The sequence below is a fragment of the Siniperca chuatsi genome, linkage group LG22 (assembly GCF_020085105.1).
Source record: "Siniperca chuatsi isolate FFG_IHB_CAS linkage group LG22, ASM2008510v1, whole genome shotgun sequence".
NCBI classification, from domain to species: Eukaryota; Metazoa; Chordata; class Actinopteri; order Centrarchiformes; family Sinipercidae; genus Siniperca; species Siniperca chuatsi.
Window position 1 is genome coordinate 3,937,951 of NC_058063.1, and position 17,524 is coordinate 3,955,474.

Genomic DNA, 17,524 nt, shown 5'->3' on the forward strand with positions numbered 1-17,524 from the left:
GACACTTCACTACTGCCAAAACATTGCCTTACATACCTCTTTTTCTGCTTCTCCTTCTGTGAACGTATATTATGATAATGAATCCTTGTGCAAAAGTCTGTTACACAAACATAACCTAAGGGCCTCTGAGGGTGAGGAAAAGGGCAGTTTGCAAATTCAAGGAAACATTAGCACTAATAACTGGTGGAAACTGCCAGAGTACGCCTCAAGGCCAATCTGCAGGACTTTTAATTTAATAACGGGTTTCAGTTGAGGGCGATCGCCTTACCTTTTGGGGGCGTCTAGGACTTCACCAAGCTCCTCGTATTCCATGTGAAAGACACTGGAGAAGGAATTCTGCAAAAAGAATAAAAGTATGTTTATTTGTCTGAGATATTATAGACTGAGTAATGTGGCTAGTACTTTCTGGGGGGGCGACGTGTGCTAGGCATAATGCCATTAGCATCAGGTAACAACGCATAAATACATACAGGGTCTTGGTTTGGTCGAGATTCTAACCTCAAAAAAGGTCTTGTGTGCTTTACTGCAGGTCCACACTGTATGTTTTCTGGCCATATCAACTTCCTCATTTCCTCCAATTAAGCCATTACGGCTAAACCCAACATTCAAATACCGTAAGTTAAGCAGGTATTGCGTACACTGCCTTAAACACGTCTCCAAGCATGAAAAAAGGGATGTTGATCTATTACCCATCAAGCCTTGCCAGAAGGAGAGTTTATTTCGACATTCCAGTGCTCCTTTCGCCTTTCCCCCCCATATAGGGACTTGTTTTCTCTCAACCTGCACTCCCAACCCCTCGCAAAGGATCCTTTTTCCATTTTTAAGAGGTGGGGACAGGATCTTAAAGATGTACGAGGCTTCTTCATTTTGGAAGAATTTGCCCCCTACCCTTGCGCGTACATACATACACCCTCACTCTGTGGCATTAGTTCACCCTGAGCTATCTAGGTGAGGGTAATAAAGCTGCTTTAAACAGAAAAAGGACCAGGCAATGTTATGACATTTATTGGGGTCGCTGGCAAGTGGGAAAGTTTATAACAGGACGACACAAAATAATGGATTTTTTTCCTGCGTGTAGGAATATTGAAATAAATCGAGCTTGTTTTCTCATATTCTTTGGAAGCATCAGTCAAGGTTTTACATGTCAGTGAAGGACAAAGGAATGGTTCGTTGGTCACGCCTGTGAGGGTTTTCACATGCAGTTATCAGCGTCAGTGGCAGATACATCAATCTCACGCAGCATGCTCATGTTATATCATGGACCTCAAGCAATTTTCTCAATCCATAACACAACACACTGTGTGATTTGTGTTTAATAGTGGAGCTGAGCACTGGAGAAAGAAAACAAAAGGAAAGAAAAATGTCCTACGCAGACTCTTATCCCGAGCCACAGATACCACACATTACATTACCGTACAGTCTCCACGTCTGTCTCGATGGGTTAAATTAACGCACATCTTTTGGACTGTTTTCTCTGTACATTGCTCCTTTTTCCTTATTCTTGACTTTTGTAGTTCTTTTAAATCTTTTTTATTTTCTCTTATATGCACCAAAATACCAAAGCAAATTCCTTGTATGTGAAAACCTATTTGCCTATAAACCTGATTCTAACCAGAAAACTGACAGAATTGGTTTTTCTCTTGCAGTCATTCGTATGTATGGTCCTCTCTAAGTAGAAACAGCAGAAGGAGCATGACATTGTTAGACCATGGATTAGAGCAGAATTTACAATGTTGGTAGGTTGGTCAGTCGGTCCACTACTTTGTTCCAGACTGAAATATCTTAGAAAATAATGGATGGATTGCCATGAAATTTGCTATAGACATTCATGGTCCCCAGTTTCACCTACTTCAAAGCTGCATGATCCAAGGTCCCTGATAAAAGGCCACAGGCCAAAAAGTGTTGGTCTCACAATATAGTTGTTCTTTATAGTTTTTTATGTTTTTTATTTTAACCTTTTAAAACATCTGAATGTTTACATTTTCACTGTGAGCATGTTGCCATGCTGATGTTAGCATTTAGCTCAAAGCACCACTATGCCTAAGTACAGCCTCACAGAGCTGCTAGCACTTAGTCTTGTTTTAACCATGACCAGGTTCTTTGCATCTTTCCCTAAACTTAAACAGAAAACGAAATATGAATCATCATATGGGTGGTTTTGGAAGGCAATGAAATTTTTTTAAATTGTTTTTATTGTTTAGGTAAAAGGAAAGGAGAGGAGGAAAGACTGGGTGGGTTTTGGAAAGACAGGAAGAAATAAAGAGAATAGAAAACAGCAGGTGGTTTAACAACTCCAGAGATTGGTACAACATGTACAGACACTCAAACACACTCACACACACTCACACACACTGCCTAATATGTTTCAGGACACCTGTAGCCAATTCCAGAATGATTTCTTCTGGGGAGAGTTAAACAACTCAGAAGAACAAAACAGTCCCAGCGGCAAGCCAGATGTCAAACCCTATCACATATTATTGACACATCCAAACCCAAAACACACACATTCTCTCTCTCTCTCTCTCTCTCTCTCTCTCTCTCTCTCTCTCTCACTCACACTCACACACACACACACAATATAGAGACGCTAGCACACTCAGACATAGTGCATTATGCACACATACTAATAAAACACACCCTGTGCACACATATGCATGCAATTAACATCCAAACGTAACACACAAATATGCATGCCAACATGCTACATACACCATACACATTCATGCACAAGCAAAACACATTATTTCATGTACACACACTTATAGGTATACCCATACATGTATAGTACAAAACAAATACATCACATACATACAGTATACTGTGTTTATTAAAAACAAGCATACACACATGCAAACACACACACACACACACACACGCCTGTTTCTAAACAGATGCCACGCACTGCAGTAAAGTGAACTGAGCCAAGGCAGGCCAACATCTTGAAAACTCCTGTGTTATTGTTGGTACGGTCGAGTGTTACAGACCAGCACTGTCATTTACTAGACTTCCTACAGGAAAGCTCCTTTCCTCCAGGAAAGATTAGGTTCAATTCACAGAGAAACTGCTTGAGAAACTACAGACATTTAACGCTGACACCTGTATACAGAGGGCCGTCTGGCAGATAAGGCCAGTAAAAGTTCCTAACCTCAGAGTAAATGTTTAGTAAGGAAAGACAGAGAAGAGAGAGAAAGGGGGAAGGGTATAAAAAAAGGGAGACAGCTGGTCTGGCAACCCTGAGGTCATGAGAGGGACAAACACACACACACACACACACACACACACACACACACACACACGCACACAGTTTAATAAAGTGGGTTGTAACAGAGCTTATGGAGGCTCAGTACAAACATGAAATAAAACATCTTAAATCATAATATTAAAGAGTTGGTTCACCCAAATTTAAAATTAAATAATAATTTTCCTCTAGCCATGCAGACAGTTTTAGTTTTATTTGTCCAGGTTTTATGACATCTGTCTGAGATTTCAGCCTCCACCCCAGTACAAAGAGGTTTGTGGTGCTCACATCAGTGAAAATTAAATTTTTAAAATATCACCTGTTACGCTGGGTGATCCACAGAAGACACTATCGACAGCAGGGCCGGATTAGGCCTGCATTCTGTATGTCAGTTAGTTTGTGAGTCATGGAGTGCCCTGGTAGCCGAATGGATACAGCGCATGCCACATAAACGCAACTTCATGCCCCTCTTTCGCCACTTGTTTCCAGGCTCAGCTTCACTATCACCTGTCTACTTGGCAAAGATGCCAAGAAAAAGAAATAGAGAGAGTCCATGCTTGTGGCTCTGTGAGGCTGTACTTAAGCACAGAGGTGTTTTGAGCTAAATGCTAATGTCAGCATAATAATATGTACAATGTTAACATTGCTGATGTTCTGCAGGTTTACTGTTTACCATGTTCACCATCTTAGTTTAGCATGTCATACTAAATTTACTAATCTGATGATGTGGATGTCGTTAGGTTTGCAGGTATTTGGTCATAAACCAAAGTATTGGAGGGTCTGGTTGCCTGGTTAGTAATGCAGCTTTAGTCAACACTTTTAATAGGGACTATTTCTTTGGTAGAAAGTAGTTCCAATGGAAACTCCTCATAGTGAGGTCTGAGGATTATTCAGATGAACTGTGACCTTGTTTCTTGGTTGTGCTGTTGATTTTTTGTCATTTTTCAAAATTCATCTCCATTGTATTGTGGCAGAGGCAAAAATCTCAGAGAGAAATATCTCAAAACCTGGGCACATAAAACCAAAACTATCTGCAGGTCTATATACCACAAGAGGCAATATGATTTGAGTTTTAAGTTAAAGGTTTTCTCAGTCCTTTAATTCACCTTGACTGTATTTTGAATATATCAGTTATTAAAAGCTGTTCTGGAACTTCTATGAAAGCTGTTTTCATAGCCTGGATAGTGTTTAAAACAAGAGCCTCCATCTAACGTGGTTACAATAAATACCAGACAAAGTTAAACACTAATGTTTTGTAACCTAATACAAACCACTTCAATAGCATTGCATTCCCCATCCAGTTAACCCAGACCTAAACACAAATATTGAATGGCGAACTGGCTATGTAGTTGATACTTTGTGAAACCAATATTTTGAATAACTTGACATTGAGTACAGTCAGCCATCAGCCCAGTGGAATGAGTTATAAAAACTGAAATGTTGTTATTGGGATTGGTGGTGAGGTTGGAAATGACTTGGTGCAGTGCTGTGATCCAAGTGCACTGATGTAGGTAAGTGTAGATAAACTTACACTGAATCCTGTTTATTGGAAAATATTACTAATGCCAGGATCTTTACTGAATAAAAGATTGATAAGGACAAAGTTAAACAACAAACTACATAGCATGCCCAACACCCACACATCAACTGCTAAATGGGCAATAATGTGTATTGAAGTTGACATCTTGTGGCATCAGTACTTACAATAACAGCATTCTCTAAAAGCATTTACAGTAACTTTACAGTCAGGACACCAGACCTGTCAGATGCATTCTTTTTTGTTGAAAGGCTTGTGGTTGTGGATAATAAACATGTTGTGTTAGTTAAACTGTCTTTAAAAATGGCTTGTTATGTTCAAGCATGTGTTGTGTGTGTGCGCAAGACACATGTTCTCAGGCAGACAGTTCTTAAAAGGGGGAGACGTGGTTATTTGTATATCCAATATGACTTCAATTAGTCATCCTCATATTTTAAAATAATTGTTTAATAGGAACACATCAGAATATTGAACACATTGTGGTCCTTAAAAAGTGCATTTACTGTTGCTAATTTGGGGAACCTCATGCATGTTCTCGCAAAATTTTACCTGCAACTGAGTTTTCTGCATCAATTAAAATTCATTTTCAAACATCATTACTGTTTTTCACCATAACTATTTCACAGACAGCGCTAAGCAATATTTCCTAGAATAATCTATATAAATGCTACTATTAAATGTATGTCTATGTATTAGATCCTGAAAAGGCATTGTTAGTTGTTAATATTATTATGTCTAAAACTGCCTCACAATAAACAATTCACTAAAATCATGGACCACGTCTAGATGTATGCAGATGACACGTTTATAAATATACATGACAAGTTTGTCCTGAATCTAAAGCAGCATTTTCCAAAACAGTCTCACCTTATGGTCCATTTGGAAGCTGTTCTGGGACTTTCGATCATATCACATGATCTTCATCGGAAGACTGAAGTGAGATTGTTCTGTCAATTGTTTCCAAGGTCAAGAACAAACTTTTTTGTTCTTGACCTTGGAGCATCTACATTTTTATGACAACTGGCAACAATTACAACAAAGTCCATCTGCTGATGGGGCATAATTGAAAGCTCCAGAACAGCTACTAAATGGACCTTGAGGTGGAATTGTTTTGTAAACTGTGTTTTGCCTTGTCAGACTTCATTGACTGATATCAGCTGCTTCATTCATGCTTCACAATCGCAATCTCATTTATCAGCTTCTTGGCTACCAGCTGACTAGTAACATCTAAACATATTTATACAGGTGTAAACCGTGGCCATTACAATGCTTCTCACTGACTATTGTGCAATATCGTCATGCCAGCGCCATTTGCTGCCACAGTGGCCCCCACCACCCAAACCTCCTCCTTATATGTTAAGCTTTTGGTATTGTTGAGTACTAAGATTTAATGGCCATTTATGTGTTTGTTGTTTGTTCCACCAAATCTAACTGTATGACTTCCATATTGGCCTATTGGCATATAAGATGATATTTTTTTCTGGAACTTATGTTTGAAAAAGTGGGGGTCGTCTTATAATCGTTAACTTGACAACATCAGATATTGTCTTTGAATGGAAGTGGAATGGAGTGTTTTCGAGTGTCTTCAAGTCTGTTTATAGTGAGTCTTCTAGAGTTAGTTAGCCCAGAAGCGTTTTATTAGCCCATTTTAACCTACAGGAGTTTCTAAAGGCTCACGTGACAACAAGTGAAAACAAGTCCAAAGCGTCTCCTGATGTCTTTAATATAGAAATGGGCCGTGGACTGAATGGTCTGTCAAGTAGCTAAGGCTACATTCACACTACTACGTTTTCATTTAAAAACAGCATTTTAAAACGAAAACGATCTACTTCCAGACGACCGTTTCAAAAATAATCTCTGTCCATACTAACATGCCAGAAAACGCATATTACATGACCTTTCATGTACACTGGGCAGGCACGTGCTGGTATAAACAGGAACCAGGTCAAAAATTCTGAGGCAGAAAAAAGTGACTGATCTTCACAAACTCCTCCCGGATAATGTTGTTTTTATTAAAATATTGTCAATAGTGTTTTGTTTTTGTCTTTCTTTTCCATCATTGGGTTTTCAAAATCTTTTTGTGTCTTTCCAAATATAGACAATATAACATCCATTCCGTCAATGTACAAACTCAAATATTCCACAACATCATAGCACATACTCCCAGTTCACATTTGCCAATGATGGTTATAGCCTACATAAGATTAAATATTGATGAAAACGAATCCATTACTGACAACAACGTCTATGAAACAGCACTTGTAGTCATACAACGCTTGTACATTAAAAGAATGTTTCCGTTTCTGTTGATGTAGTCTGTGGATTAGCATTGTGGCATAACTTTGTCATGTGTTTGCTCGAAAATGATGACAAGAGCCTTCACTTCACACAGCTCTGCACTCTTTGTTTTGATGTAGTCTGGACCCAGGAAGATGGTGATGGTCTTACAGACTTGTCGGATGATGACTGAAACAACTTGTCGGGATAGTTCAAACGCATTAGCGGTTTTCCGCAGTCTTCCCTCGTCAGGTAATACAACATGCATGCTACCTTTGTAAATACATACATACCTGTGTTCCTGCTCGACAACTGCTACTACAGTTGTTGTTATTGGCACTGTTATTATTATTGTCATTATTATTCCTATGACTGTCATTCCTATTATTATTAATTTATTAATATTAATATTATCACTACCATTACATTATTACTATTTTAAAATTCTAGGTGGTATTTGCATTGTGCTTCCCTCTCCCCCACCCCCTTCTCTCTCCCTCTCTCTCTCTCTCTCTCTCTCTCTCTCTCTCTCTCTCTCTCTCAAAAAACTCTCTTTCTCTCTCTCAAAACCTCTCTCTCTCAAAACACGGCAGCGGCGGACGGCCACCCACCATTCAGTCTGGTTCGGTCTGAGGTTTCTGCCTGTTAAAAAAAAGTTTTTCCTTGCCACTGTCGCCAAGTGCTTGCTCATGGTGGGATTTGTTGGGTCTCTGTAAATAATATTATAAAGAATACGGTCTAGACCTGCTCTATAGGAAAAGTGCAATGAGATAACTTCTGTTATGAATTGGTGCTATATAAATAAAATATATTGAATACATCCAAAGGCGTGATAATTCTTGTCGTTGCTCCATCCACATCTGGACATTTGAAAGTTTTCTCGCCATTCCCCAGGAACCACAACTTAATTAATAAAATTATCCCACCAGACACTGGTTCTTCACCCAAAACCAGTCATGTAGGGCTGATAACACCGCTGGAGTCGGGAACTGTCACAAATAGCTTAAATGATAGCTTGCTTCCTGCACATGTAGGCAGTAGTAGCATTATAAAATGCAGAATCTAACTGCACAACAGCTGCTAGCATTGACAGCAAATTAAATTAAACTTTAATTACCATGTAAGTATAATATTCATCATCAATCATTTAATTACATCAGCAAATAATTAAGCCATCTGTAAAATGTTTACATAATCATACTCCTAAGGCTCTCAGTGACATGATGAAATATCTGTGGGCTTTTTGTGCTTGCTCATGGTGGGAATTGTTGGGTCTCTGTATATAATATTATAAGGAGTTATGGTCAAGGAAAAGTGCAATGAGATAACTTCTGTTATGAATATGAAATAAAAATACATTTTATTGACCAGCTGTTCTTTGTATATGCAGTTTTTTTGTTAAGGTCCACAACTTGTGACTCACACGTCTCTAAACTGATCATAAACCAAGACCAATTGAAATGAATGAAATAACTGAGACAGTTTTCTGAAAAGGAACCAGTCATGCAGCCATTGGTAGATCCTTGGGACAAACACCCAAAGACCCACCAATGGCTGCATGACTAAGAAAGGTCTGAGAGAATGAATACTTTCCTTTAGTAAAAAAAAAAGGTTCTGATATGGTATCAAGCACTAACTAAGAAACCTACATTTTCTGGGTGGATATTGCTCTAGTCATTTTCTCCTCTCGAAATTACCCTGAATCATCATCTTCCTTCCAAAGCACTGCTGTTTGTGGTCCAAAACTGTGGCAGAGCTCTTAACTTGCTGTCGTCATCTTGACCGCCATGCACTTCCACTCCGCTTACTCCATAAAAACAGCAAGCAGAGAGAGAGACAGAGAGGTTTTCTCTTTTGTGACTTTCACTGTCATAAAGTGGAACTTGCCTTTGGTTGAGGAAAAGTTGATTTTAAACATTCATATTATGTTAAAACATATTATATTAAAAATGCCAAAAAGTTTTATAAGAATGGGAAATCCCTACCACTAAAAGCTTCTGACAAAAGAATCCTAACTCAAGGTCCACTCAATAGCTCTTTTTGAGCTTTCAACCACATCTCACAGCCTTTATCAGCAAATGAGGAAACTGAACCACTTTTCGACAACTGAACCAACTTTGAATTGGTGCAGTCATCATTTGCTGATAAAGTCTGTGAGATGTGGTTGAAAGCTCAGGGAAAAAGCTAGTAAGTTGACCTTGAACAAGAGCCACATTTCATCAAAAATTGGAAGAAAATGTTTTTTAACTCAAAGTCTACTCACGGCCTTCATCGGTGAATGAGGAAACTAAACCAGCTCCGTGAACAACTGAATCAACTTGGAATTGATTGTCATCATTTGCTGATGAAGGCCATCAGATGCGGTTGAAAGTACTGGAAAAAGCTGGTAAGTGGACCTTGAGTACTAAAAATTTAGTATTTTTGCAATTATAGTGTTATTATTTTCCAGTGTATATCCAGCATTTCAATAATACAACTAATTAATATAGGGTATACACTACCACGCAGAAGTTTGGAGTCGCCTGCCACAAAAACTTGATTCGATACATTCAGAAGGCTCAGAGGAATACCTCTTTACAAATAGATGTTATTTTGTATGAAGGGACAACTGAAAGGGCAGAAAGAGACAAAGTTCCCTCTGAGCAACAGTTCAATAAGACTAGAAGAAATGAGCAGTCATTGGTAAAAGAAACTGGAAGCTGAGCATTAAAATCGGTGCAGATTTAAACAGGAACAGGTTCCTGTTTCAGTGTCAAAAACACAATAATGCCTCTAACAAGCTGCAATTAACAGGAGTGTTGCTTTAGCAAAGCTTTTCTTAAAACTTCAAATAGAAACAGCAGGTTAGTCCAGGGTTAACACTGCTGGAACTGGATCACAGAACAGCAGCTGAACATACTGTGGACGGACAAATCACAGTTTAAACCGATTCAGTCTAACCACTCAGGAGACTGCAGAGGGCCCAAAGAAAACGGCTTCCCAAAATATTTACAGCCCAGTTGCACAGATGTGGTTCAAAAATGATCTCAGGTCACTTACGCACTTCTGGACTGGAAAACAAGTATTTGGGGAAAAAATGGTTCCAACAGTATTCTCCCCTGTCATGCAACACTGTGGGTCATTTAATTATTCTACAACTCTTTCAAATGTAAATAATACATTTGGTGTATTATTATTATACTGTTTTTATCTATCTATTCTATCTTTTATCTATGTTAAAACAGCCATTACTGAAGGAAAGAAGAAAACCATCAATACAACAGGTGACTCCTAACTTTTGAGCGGTAGTGCGTATATCGGATTGGAGGTCACACCTACTCCACTCCTCTCACTCTGCAGCGGGGGATTAAAACCGCTCAGAAGATCATTGGTACCAACCTACCGAGCATCAGTGATGTCAGAGAGGTGAGGTGTCTGCGCAGAGCCCAAAGGATACTAAAGGACACCCCCCCCCCCAAAAAAAAGCCACAGCCTGTTCACCCTGCTGCCGTCTGGATACACAAGTATCTGCTGTCGTGCCACCAGACTACAGAGCAGCTTCTTCCCTCAGGCCGTGAGACTGCTGAATTCATCATGTAAAATAGTTTTCTATGACATTATTTATTCACTGGTCTTTTTTTTCAGTGGCATAAAGGTAACTACAAAACAAAATCTCATTATACAACCCTGTGTTGTAAAATGTACAATAAATCTATCTTGTATCTTGTAAAAAAGGAAAAGAATAAAGATTATTTTGTCAAACTCCTGTTCCCAAGGTCACGAATAAATAAGTGAAGCATGGGGTGTCGAGGTGTAGTCTGAACCTTCAGAAGTAATTCTGCATTTCAGTCAAAGACACTTTCTTTAGACCATTTATAGCAAATGGTTATATATGGTGGTAATTTTCTGGTAGAGGCTCTGCTCTGTGGGCAAGATCTCAAACACATAAATGGACATAAGTCTTAGTTAAATAGAAAAGGTTTCAGTCGTAGTCATCTGGACACTGTTTTCAGAATCAAGACGTTTCGGCTCCCATCCGGAAGTCATTCTCAATTGTGAAAAAATTGGACGGGAACTGGAAATTTACTCTGAGTTACATAAGCCCTGCCCTCAGGAAGGAATCTGCCTGAGTATCTGTAAATAGCTAGTTTCACCTGAAACTGACCTAATAGTTTCAAGATGGCCCAGTAATCAGGCCTATTGTTCTCTGGCTGCATCTACTTCATCACTGCTAAGTGCCTGATTAGCATGTGATAGGCGTGACCAAGGTGATAATACACTCTGGTAGACTTTGGGCAGATTAAATCTCAGACCACCATTTCTGTTCAAAGAGGGCCGTGCATTTGCATTTAAAAGCTACAAACCACACATTTGAAGACAGCGAGGTGAAGATTCTTAGTAGAGAGAAGAGTTGGTTTGAACGGGGCGTCAAGGAAGCCATTTTTGTGAAGAAAGAGAACCCCTCTTTGAACAGAAATGGTGGTCTGAGATTTAGGCTTATGTAACTCAGAGTAAATTTCCAGTTCCCGTCCAATTTTTTCACAATTGAGAATGACTTCCGGATGGGAGCCGAAACGTCTTGATTCTGAAAACAGTGTCCAGATGACGACGACTGAAACCTTTTCTACGATAGAACACTCCTGGACGAATGAGGGACTACACCGTCTCTTAGTTAAATAAGCAATACCAAGACTGTGGCTCATAAGGAGGAGTTTAAGGTTTGGGGAAGGAGCTGAGGGAGCAATCAGCGTTGGCATGAGCGTATCAGCAAAGTAATACTGAGAAGTGTCGGGTTAAAATGGTCGTGCTGTACACCTGCATGAATATGATGGAATGTTACTAGCCAGGGATCGTGAAGCATAAATGAAACAGCTGATGCCAGTCAGCTAATGCAAAAATGACTTCAGTGCTCTGGCTGAACTAACGCCATGCTCCATGTAAGTGACATCGCTCTAAATCCCCCTGTAATCAGTGAGACATATTCAGAGCAACACTAATTCACTATTCTCAAATAAGTGAAAGTGAAACCGGGTAGTTTTTTTGAAAAACTACCACTCTAAAAAGGTATTTCTGGTTTTTAGCTGCCTTTAATGAACACCATTTCCCATGAGCCCTAGACCTTGGCGGGCTTTGTTAAAATCACAAAGGTTTCGCTTTCTAAACGCAAGTGATATAGTGGATGCTGATTTGTCTTAGAGGCTTTCCTGGTAAATAGATCAGGTCAGCTGGAGGCAGTAATGGTCAGATGACAAATGAAGCCCAAGGAAGGTTCCTATGTGCTACTACCTACAATATTCAGCAATAGGACAAAACCAAAAAAACATAAAAGACCCCTTCTACAGATTTGACCCATTACTCAAAGGTTTTCCTTAAATTACTGCAATGTACGAGCATTCTAGTAATTTAATACAGATTATAAATGCACCACCTTTACCCACCCAGAAAATGGAGAAAGTGTCTGCGTTATCTACTGACAATCCGAAGAGGCTGTATCATTGACCACAGCCAACATAGGCCAGTGGCAGCTACAGTGCTCCACACTGTTACAAATGATTGACAAAAACACTGTGGTATTTCAATGTGTATGTGTATTCCAGGTAGGTACTCTTTTGTTAAGATATTTCCCAATGTTTGGAAAGTTCGGATCAAAATAATGGTAAAATATGCTGTAAATTGTAGATTGGAGTTGATGTTTAGAAGCCTCGCGCCTATCGAGATGTGAGGAATACTGGAACCAAGCCCGTCTATCAGTCTCCCTCGCTGTTTGGCTGGAAGTTGCTTCCTTTTCCTGTGTGCCTGTTTTCTGTGTTCGTGTGCAGTGTGTCAGCGTGTCAGTGTGTGTTTTTCAGGCACTGGACACCCTGAGGAGGACAAGCCAAAACAAATGTTAATGCCCACAGAGGACTCTAACAGGGGTTCTGTGTGTATGTGTGTGTGAGTCAGCGAGTCAGAAGTATAGACCGTATTTACATTAAAACACGGCCAGCTACTGTTCTGTCTGCTCTGTATATAAAACTTTTTGATTTGCAGAACAGAAACTCTGCATTTCCACTTGCTGTCAGAAGTGTCAGAACTCATTATGCTCCTTAAAGCTGCTATTCATTTCCTTCTGATAACTTTATTTGATTTCATTTCAAGGGAAACAACACAGCCTCCCATTGTTGTACCCATATGCTATAAATCTATTTGAGCAGCTGCTTATTTTGACGTGATGGTGGTTACCTTGAGATCAGCTGCTTCATGCTTCATAAAGCACATAAAAAGGTAAGAAAATAAGTCACAATATGATCAAACATATATATATATGCATTCTGGACTGGATTTTGTTGTCTGTGGAATGCCGATGCATTCATTCTCTCTCTGCAAACTGTGGCTTTACTAAGGCTATTGTTTGCCAAGGTTGCCAGGTTGTCCTCCCTAAAATGTCTTCACAGTGGAAGGTGGAATGGTCTCCACATATTTCGGTGTACTACAGTGTATATATAGGGCTGGGGGATAAATCAAATTACTTAGATTTGTCAAATTTCTACATTGTGACAGTCGAGTAGTTACAATGTGCAAAAAGGGTTATTTTCAGTCTAACAGTAATGTAAATGATAACGGGCTACATTCGCTGGTGTCTCCCGTCAGTCTCCAGGCGGCTAGCTGACTCTGGCTATCTCACTGTGAATCTAGCGATCACATCTACGAAGGGGACAGACTGGGAAAATACTCTGCTCACTAATTTGATCTCTTAGTTTGTGTTTTTTAATGTATCTCTGGCCGTGGAAGTCATCCTTTTTTCAGCCTGTCCCTACCATGTAGCCGGTAAGCTAACGTTAGCTAGTCAGCTGTCTGCAGATCCGCTATCAGGCTGACGCAAAAGTGAATGTCTTGTGCATTGGGATGTCAGCCTTGCAAATAATGTTGTTCTTTTATTATTCATGTTCAACTGTTTTGCACATGTAGGCTTAAAAAATGGCCCATGTTTTTGTATTCTGCAGGAAAAAAACCGATTAAAATCGTGAATGGCACCCAAGCTTGAAAAAAAAATCAAGATTTAGTTTTTTGGCCACATTGGCCAGCTCTAACTCTGGGTAAACTAGTGAAAATGTTAGACACCCAGTGTATTGGTGATCAGATCTTATGATAAGTACAATTCAGTATCTGAACCAGGTTTGACTGTGTGTCAGGAACAAAAGAAATGTTCAGGTAGTGACTATGAACTACTCAAGATGAGAATCTTCCACTTATATAGCATGTAACTGAAAACTGTACCTGTAGATGACAGCAAGTGGAAGGATATGCTTTAGCATTACACCAAATGAATAGTATCAAAGGGAACTGTGATGGAAAATCCAGTACAGTACAGTTTTGTTTCGTTTTTTGCTTAAGGACACATCAGACAACAGAAAAATGTAATCTCATTAAAAAAACTATTGCAATTTTTTAAAAGTCAAAAAGCTAAATGTATTACCAGCCACAGAAAGTAGTTAGTTAGTTTAAACTAACACATTTTCTTTATGCGAAACCTGGTTTTTAACACCTAATGGAAGCTGTTGCCGCTCAATGAAACCAGCTGCTGACAGTACAGGTGATGCACAGGTATTCTATCACTACTGTGATTCATTAACAACAAACTGTAAACGACTTTACCCGCTGTTTGATGATGTGCAAATTCCCACAACTTTATAACATGCAGTAGCAAACAAATGAAAAGAGAAAAACATGCTCGCATACGTCACGCTTGAGAGGATTATTTTGTTTACCTCAATTTATTGTTCGACTTTCACAGTCTTTCACAAACACACAGAACAAATGTTGTTTTTTTGTTTTTCTGCTATTTTCCTGATTTTCTGAATTGTACTTTTTTGTTTTTCTTTTAATCTCATTATTACTTGACGCTTTGGGGATATTGTCTTTGTTACACTCGTGCTAATAAAGCATATTGTTTTGATTTGATTGTTACTCCAGTTCTGTTCCTTCACATTATTATCCTTCAGTTCCTTCAGCTTCCTTTCCTAGTCGATGCCTTTGTCAGCTTCCCATTTTGTCTTGACAGCTTTTTCTCTTTTGCTCAGTGATGGCTCACTTCAACTCATTTAATTCAAAATAATCTTTCCCTGTGCTGCTGTTTTATTGCATTCAAACAAAAACAATGGAGGCAGATGGATTTGGTGCACTAGACACACAAGTATGAACATGGTGTGAGCATTTGAGCATATGTGTGTGTGTGTGTGTGTGTGTGTGTGTGTGCTGACCATGGAGTCTTCGTCAGCGATGAAGACGGTACAAGCCTGGGCCTGCATGAAGGACAGGATGGTTCCTGCAATCTTCCTCAGTAAAACCTCCAGACACTGCTGCTCCTCAAAGATCAGACTGGCCAGGTCCAACAGCACCTGCTCACACACACATTCACACACAGGAGAATCCATCATGTACAGAGTTGTGTCTACGCGTACACACACCTTCAGAGATTCACACCCACCTGATTGCGTCTGTTTTCCAGCTGCGATGTCTCGTAGAGCTGAGCGTTGTGCAGGACGATGCCTGAAAAGGCCAAATAGGCTGAGAAGTCCTGTTGGAGAGGAACACAACGACATCTGAATGGGAAGGAAGGAACTACGGGACACAAGACTGGACTGTTGCATGGAAAAAAGATAAATCAATGATGGAGGAGCAGAAGGAGAAAGGAGGATGACAGATGATATGAGGAAGGACACATACAGGTGGAGAAAGATGGACTGTATCTGGGGGCTGCAGAGACAGTTTGACTTGGGTCAGGACAGCTAAGGAGATGTGAGGCAGTCTGTCCGATACTTCGGTCCAGGGCAACATATCTTGTCAATGACATTTTTCTGAGTTTCAGAATTTAGACACATTAACAAAATGTGGTTCTTGTAAGTGAACCAGTGAACCATACTAACCTTTTCGTCCTGGTCAGTGAAGGCACCGTCCTCCCCACATTTTTTATTGATAGCCTGAGCCACTCCAACTACCTGTGATGGATAGGATGGATAAAACACAGAGAAAGGAGAATTTGTTCCTGTACATTGATCTAATTTAAAAAAGGACTTGGAGCATAACCTGTGTTGACTGGTATTCTGAAAACCAATGCTGCAGAAAATACATTCAAAGTCAAGTTGTGCCAGCTTCTCATTGGAAAGTTATACAGCAGAGGCAAACACAGCTCTGTTAAAAACGTGGTTGTAACTGAATTGTAAATAGTATGTCTTGATTCGTATTCACACTTCTTAATAACATCTCTGAAATGATGATGCATGAGATTGATAATCAACAATCTCAAGCCTACCAGAAATCCTGCCAACAGGAAACATGGCTGTCAACGAGGCTTGCGTTGCTAAAGCTTTTTTTTGCAAAAGAAAACACATGCAAATAGACAGCACTCAAGCACATTAAGAAACCATCTTCATCACATCTTCATCCATACATGTCTGTCAGACGGTCTGAAGGAATATACTACCATAGCAGCAGAGCAATAACGCAGGTTAACAGACATCAGAGTATAGCAGGTAGATTTTTTTGTTTTATATTAGGACTTTATTCTTGCAATATTACAACTTTGTTTCTCAAAATATTATGACTTTATTCTCGAAATCTCAGAAAGCACAGATATGTGGGTTAGATTTTGAATGTCCAGAAAGTTTTGAACATGAGCAGAAAACGTGCTGAAGCACAGGAGCTATTAAAGTCCAGGGGTTTATAAATGTATTCATTTATCATTCATGTGAATAGGTGCCACATGCACATTTAAGTTCCTTCCCCTAACATAAGTCACAAAAAGGAGACAAGACTAAAGTATGCCTACATGTGTGTTGACTCAGCAGGGATGATATTAAATGAGAAAAGTTGATACATATATATATATACATATTTGAAAGCAATACAGAATGGCTGAGAGCCTTACTGCATTATATTTCTATATGTTTTTATATTTTAAATTGTCACCTGCTGCCTGAATTTTGTGTTTTCTTTACATAAATGTCATTTCCACCATGAATTGATGCAGAAAAGGCAGAAATTGGTACAGAAACATTCATCCGAATGCAGGAAATTAAGTGTTAGCGCTCTAAATTTGCTGGGGGTGGAAAGAGCCACAGAGACAAGCAGTACCCCGCTGGATAAGAAAGTCTAAATGGCTCAAGGGCCCTCAAATGAGCAGTACAACATTATGGGCAATATGGTCATTGGCTGTTGACTCCATATCACTTCAACTGTTCATGCTCAGTACAGAGAGAGGTTCTGGTTGAGACAGAAAGCGAGAATATCTCCCCACGTGCCAGAATGTTTCTTTGAAGTTTTTTTCTTTTAATAATCTTGACTGCAAACACTACATACAGCATAAATAACTTGTATAGCAAACCGGAAAACCAAAATCTAAAAATCTAAAAATGTAATTGACCATTTAGTTTGACAAAAGGAATCGTAACTCAAGGTCCACTTACTAGCATTTTTCAGAACTATAGGCTGCACCTGATGGTCTTCCCCGGTGG

At 39.4% G+C, this 17,524-nt stretch overlaps 1 protein-coding gene across 3 annotated transcripts in view; it reads right to left on the reverse strand.

Annotated features, from left to right (window-relative positions):
• pde5ab (phosphodiesterase 5A, cGMP-specific, b) overlaps nt 1–17,524 on the reverse strand; it is a 119,393-nt gene that overhangs the window by 57,830 nt on the left and 44,039 nt on the right. For all 3 annotated transcript variants that reach the window (XM_044182836.1, XM_044182835.1, XM_044182834.1), the window contains exons 5-8: nt 15,938–16,009; nt 15,499–15,588; nt 15,272–15,409; nt 269–336 (exon numbers count right to left, since the gene is read on the reverse strand). In XM_044182836.1, the coding sequence (XP_044038771.1) occupies nt 269–336; nt 15,272–15,409; nt 15,499–15,588; nt 15,938–16,009 (368 nt within the window). The remainder of the gene's footprint in view (nt 1–268; nt 337–15,271; nt 15,410–15,498; nt 15,589–15,937; nt 16,010–17,524) is intronic.